This window comes from Felis catus, chromosome B2, assembly GCF_018350175.1.
Source record: "Felis catus isolate Fca126 chromosome B2, F.catus_Fca126_mat1.0, whole genome shotgun sequence".
NCBI lineage: Eukaryota > Metazoa > Chordata > Mammalia > Carnivora > Felidae > Felis > Felis catus.
The window spans coordinates 1,010,038-1,014,876 of record NC_058372.1 but is presented as its reverse complement, the minus strand read 5'-3'; the positions used below and the strand labels follow the sequence as shown (position 1 = coordinate 1,014,876).

Genomic DNA, 4,839 nt, shown 5'->3' with positions numbered 1-4,839 from the left:
TGGAACATTTCTTCCCAGTAAGATACAATGATACAACGGACAGAAAGTTTTCTTTTGATATTTTAGTTGGCAAACAAGGGGGTAAAACATGACCCGTAGTTTTCACACGGCTGCTATAAATGTGCGCTTAACATCATAGAGGAAATAGGTGAAAGTTAAGTTACTCTCTGGGAGTGTTTCCTTTCATGTTATCACTGCAACCTAAAGCAGAGTCTAGTTTCTCTTGAATCCTCAGCTCCAAAGAAAATGTACGGATTTATGAAGGAGTGATAGTAATGAGTGTCCTCCTTAAGAAGTGGCTGCTGTTTCTGAAAAATGACAAGTAGCTAATAATATTCTGAAAAGTATCCCTAAAAAGCAAAAAGGAGTTGTTTTCTTTTGACACAGATCTGCCGTTGTTTAACAGAACTGAAAGCAAAGAGTAGAAGTAGCTTCATATAATTAGGACAAGTTTGCTGCCAATAGAATTATGAACACTATTAGTTTACAACCTTTTTAGATTTAGACCGGTGGGGTTGAGATTTTCAACCTATGTCTATCATTTCTAGCAGTCCCGTTAGTTTCTAAAAGCAATATTTATGAGGCAGTAGATAACTAATACAAAAAGAGTAAGATGACTGTTTCCCCAAATTTGTGGTAATACATGGTGTTGTCAAATTTTTCTGTAGTTCCAGGGAATCTCCAGCATTTGAACCTGATTAACGGAGGCTGTCCTTGGATCCAAGGTGTCAGCCACTAACCTATAAGACCATTCATACCTTCCTGAGGTGCTAGAGCCTGGGTATTCTGCCTTTTGGGTCGATTTGGGCCAGGGGAGATCTCAGTCATCTTTGCAGTCAGGGACAAGCACGTGCTATGACACTGAGACATTGGTTTTCAATCTTTTTGCCATTGTCAGAAACTCCCTCCCAGTGACATTTTCACATCACAGTTATGCACTGTGTCTATTCATGTACTGTGGCTTTTTGGAGGGCTACCCATCAGTGTGTTTGCTAAGAGATTTGCCACTTCTCTAGGAGCCAAGGTTTTCTCCCTTGGAAGTGATATATATGACATGAATGCATACTCTGGGGAAGGAAATCAGATACTCAGTGTGACAAACTTTAGTATGGAATGTAAGAAATTAAAAGGAAATCACTTATAAAGGTAGAATTCACTGTCTCTAGGTTGAGATATTGGGAACCTTTTTATTTTTCTTTTTTTTTTGTTGTTGTTGTTGTTTAATTTCCAGATACACACTTATACGGAATCTATAATATGCACATGAAAAAAAAATGTATTCTATCTTTCCCTTTTCTTACTTTGCAAATGTCCTAAACGTTAAAAGCCTGAAGATGTTGCTCTAGTATTTATTACCCAATGAATCTTTGACATATTCTGTAGAATAAACATTTTCATGTATATTTATTAAAAATGGTTCATTCACTTAATAGTACTATAGATATTTACAGAGTATGTATTTCATGTTAGAAGCCAATTTAGACACACCAAAATCTCACATGAATAAGAGGTTCTGTTATTGAAAACTTCACCAATGTCTTTTCCTCAAACATTTACACAAGTAAATATATAAAAAGAGATAATGCCATTATAGTGACAGGAGCAGGTTTTGGAGGGAATTCAAAGGACAAATTCTGAGGTGTGTAATGACATTTCTCATGAGATAAGATATCAACTGAGTTTAGAAGTTGAGTATGAGTTTTTTAAGTGACAGACTACTTGTTTATCAAATTTGAGATCAGCTTTTTTCACAAAGAAAAGTTGATATTCATTTTCAGTGGCCAGACAGTCACCATCTTACATGTTCTCCTCTCAATCTCCTTACAATTCCACGAAGTTTATATTTTCTCTGTGCCTTCATTTGTTTGGGTATCATCATCCACTTTCAGATCTTATTTTTATAAAGGCTTACACACCTGGAAATTTTAAAGTTACCTCAAAAAAAGAATGACAACTTCAGGTTTTTCACTGTGGAACCCTGGAAACCAGAAAGTTTAAATATGATGGAGAAAAGACGATGAAGACTTACAACCCCATATTCACACCCAAATATTCTGGGTAGATGGCAGCTTACTCAGCCTTGAAATCACAGAGCACGAGCACCATAAATGTGAGGACTCTCACATGCAGAGGATTTCCAATCTCTGAAATGGTCACCTTGTAGAGAAGGGAAGTGTTTTTTCTCCTAATAGAGATACTCAGAATTTGAATGTATTTCCCAGTAAAACAAAGTAAAAAATAATAGAGAAAAAACAAGACATTGCTAAATTTTTGTTGTGTCAAATAATAGCATTAAGCTCCTTTGCCAAAATTACCATCAACTGTCACCATAATTCAGTACAAGGAGAGCAATTATAAAACCAAAGAACAAAAGATCGTATTAAATGAAGAATAACCTTTTATATTGATTTCATTTAATGAAACTTCTCATTTCCTTCATTACTCTTATCTAAGAGCCTTGAGAAACTATTACCCATTTATTTTCCCATGTCTATAGGAAGGAAATCAATTAAAATCTATAAAACTATGTACATTTTCTGTTTAGAGACTCAACATCTCCCTATTCTCTGTAGCAGTAGTTCTCAAACTTTAGCCTGATCACCTGTAGTGTTGATTAAAAACATCAGCTGCTGGGTCCATCTGTATTGTTGGTTGAATAAGTGGGGGGTGAGTCCAAGGTTGTTCAGTTTTGGTAAGTTGCCAAGTGATGCTGTTGTTGCTGGTCCAAGGACTGCATGACTTTACAGGAAAAAGCTCAAACTCCTCTTTAGGCCATGGTTGGGAAAAGTTAAGCCTTCTAAAAAGGAGACTCCAAAATAGGTGGCTTAATTAATATTAAATAATAATGAAGATTTTTCTGCTCTAAGAGTCTAGAGGCATTTCTCTGCTGGTGGGTGGTTGTGGTTACACCTTATTGTTCCATTCCCTCTTAGGGATATTGGAAAAGCTACAAACTCTCCACATTCACATCCTAGACAGCAGGAACAGGAGGGAGAAGGCTAACAATAAACGGCTTCATATTTGAGAAGATAACCCAGGAATTGCACACATTGTTTTCCTGGCATTATGTTGGTGGAAGCCAGTCTTGAAATGTGATATGCAGGATGGGCCCAGTTTAATGGGCCCTGGGCCCAGTTAAAACTTGAGGGAGGAGGTGGATGGGTATCGGTGGGCAGTTGATCTGCACCACAAAAGCCCCAATGACAACAACAGGTGAATAAAATGTAGTGTCATTGCATATAAAAATCTGGAAGAAAAGTCTGGAAGAAAAAAAAATCACTGTCCAGTGTAACCCTATATTAAAGTAAATTTCCATGTGAAATATTTTCTTAATACCTTGTACATATATTTCTGTACTTAACCACTTTTCACAATTCTAGGTTTACTTGTATGTAGTTCCTGATTAGTCTTGAAGGCTTTTAAGTATATGAATTCAAGTTTCCTTATGTGTCTGCATCTCTATCTCCTTATAATTTCTGATTTAATTGTTTATAAATCCGTCTATAGCACAATTCTTGATACAAGGTAAATATCCCATAAATGCTGTTTGTGAAAGTGAATCATTCATCTTCTGTTGGTAAAGGTCAATGTTATTTCCTTACCTCTCTTCCATCTAACTCATGACTTTGCTGACCATTTTCTCACATACAGTATTCTTTTTACTGCACTCTTCACATCCTTGTTTCTTAAAGTGTAGATCAGAGGGTTAAGGGTGGGTGTGACGATTGTGTAAAAGAGAGTGAGGAACTTCCCCTCATCTTCAGATGTGCTATTCTGTGGCTTCATGTACATATAAATGATTGTTCCATAAAACAGAGTTACTACTGTGAGGTGGGAACCACATGTATTAAGGACCTTACGCCACCTTGCTGTTGACTTGATCTTCATGACAGCTTGAGTGATAATTGCATATGAGATGAGAATTAATGATAAAGGTGCTAGAAGAAATATCACTCCAAGAGCATAGACAATGACCTCAGTTACTTTTGAGTAGACACAAGCCATCTTGAGCAATGCTGGCATCTCACAGATAAAATTATTCACCTCCCGGTGCCCACATCTTGGCAACTTCAAAGTCAAGGAGCAAACGATTAAGGCACTGCCAAGACCACCTAACCAGGCGACAAGCACCATCTTTTGGCAAAGTTGAGGGTGCATTATTACTGTGTAGTGAAGAGGTTGACAGACAGCAGCGTAGCGATCATAGGCCATCACAGCCAAGAGAAGACATTCTGTGGCTCCCAAGTCAAGGGCAAAGAAGAATTGGAGCACACACCCTCCGTAGGTAATAGACTTTGTTGGACCCCATAGATTTACCAGCATCTGTGGGATAATGCTAGTTGCATAACAGAGATTCAGAAAAGACAAATTGGATAGGAAGAAATACATAGGAGTATGGAGCTGGCTGTCTAGGTTAGATACAAGGATGATGGTTGTGTTTCCTACCAGAGTCACAATATAGAAGATGAAGACAACCCCAGAGATGATGTGTTCTAACTGGGGCCGATCAGAAAACCCCAGCAGGATGAAGTCTGTCATGGAACTTCCATTGTTTTTGTTCATGACTCCTCATAAAGGTCTAGGAGATAATACCATGGTAATAAAAAATAGCATCAGCTTTAGGTAGAAACAAAAATCTCTGAAGTTTACATGAGTGTCCAAATTCACTTGTTTTGTGCTCTCTCCCATTCAGAACACCTTTTTTAACACTCTTTTCCAATGCTCAAAGATGCTCTGTGTGTACTCATAAATCAGCCTGGTTCTAAAAATAATATGGTAAGGGAGCCTGGGTGGCTCACTTGATTAAGCATCTGACTTTGGCTCAGTTCATGATCTCAC

General features: G+C 37.6%; 1 protein-coding gene across 1 annotated transcript; it reads right to left on the bottom strand.

The window, feature by feature from the left end:
- Positions 1-3,274: 3,274 nt before the first annotated feature.
- Positions 3,275-4,563, bottom strand: LOC101084028 (olfactory receptor 2W1-like). The gene has a single exon (XM_023254639.2). The coding sequence runs from the start codon at positions 4,561-4,563 to the stop codon at positions 3,619-3,621; it is 945 nt and encodes a 314-aa protein (XP_023110407.2). The 3' UTR covers positions 3,275-3,618.
- Positions 4,564-4,839: the final 276 nt, after the last annotated feature.

Coding starts and splice junctions, on each gene's coding strand:
- LOC101084028 (XM_023254639.2), bottom strand. CDS start 4,563: ATGAACAAAAACAATGGAAGTTCCATGACAGACTTCATCCTGCTGGGG.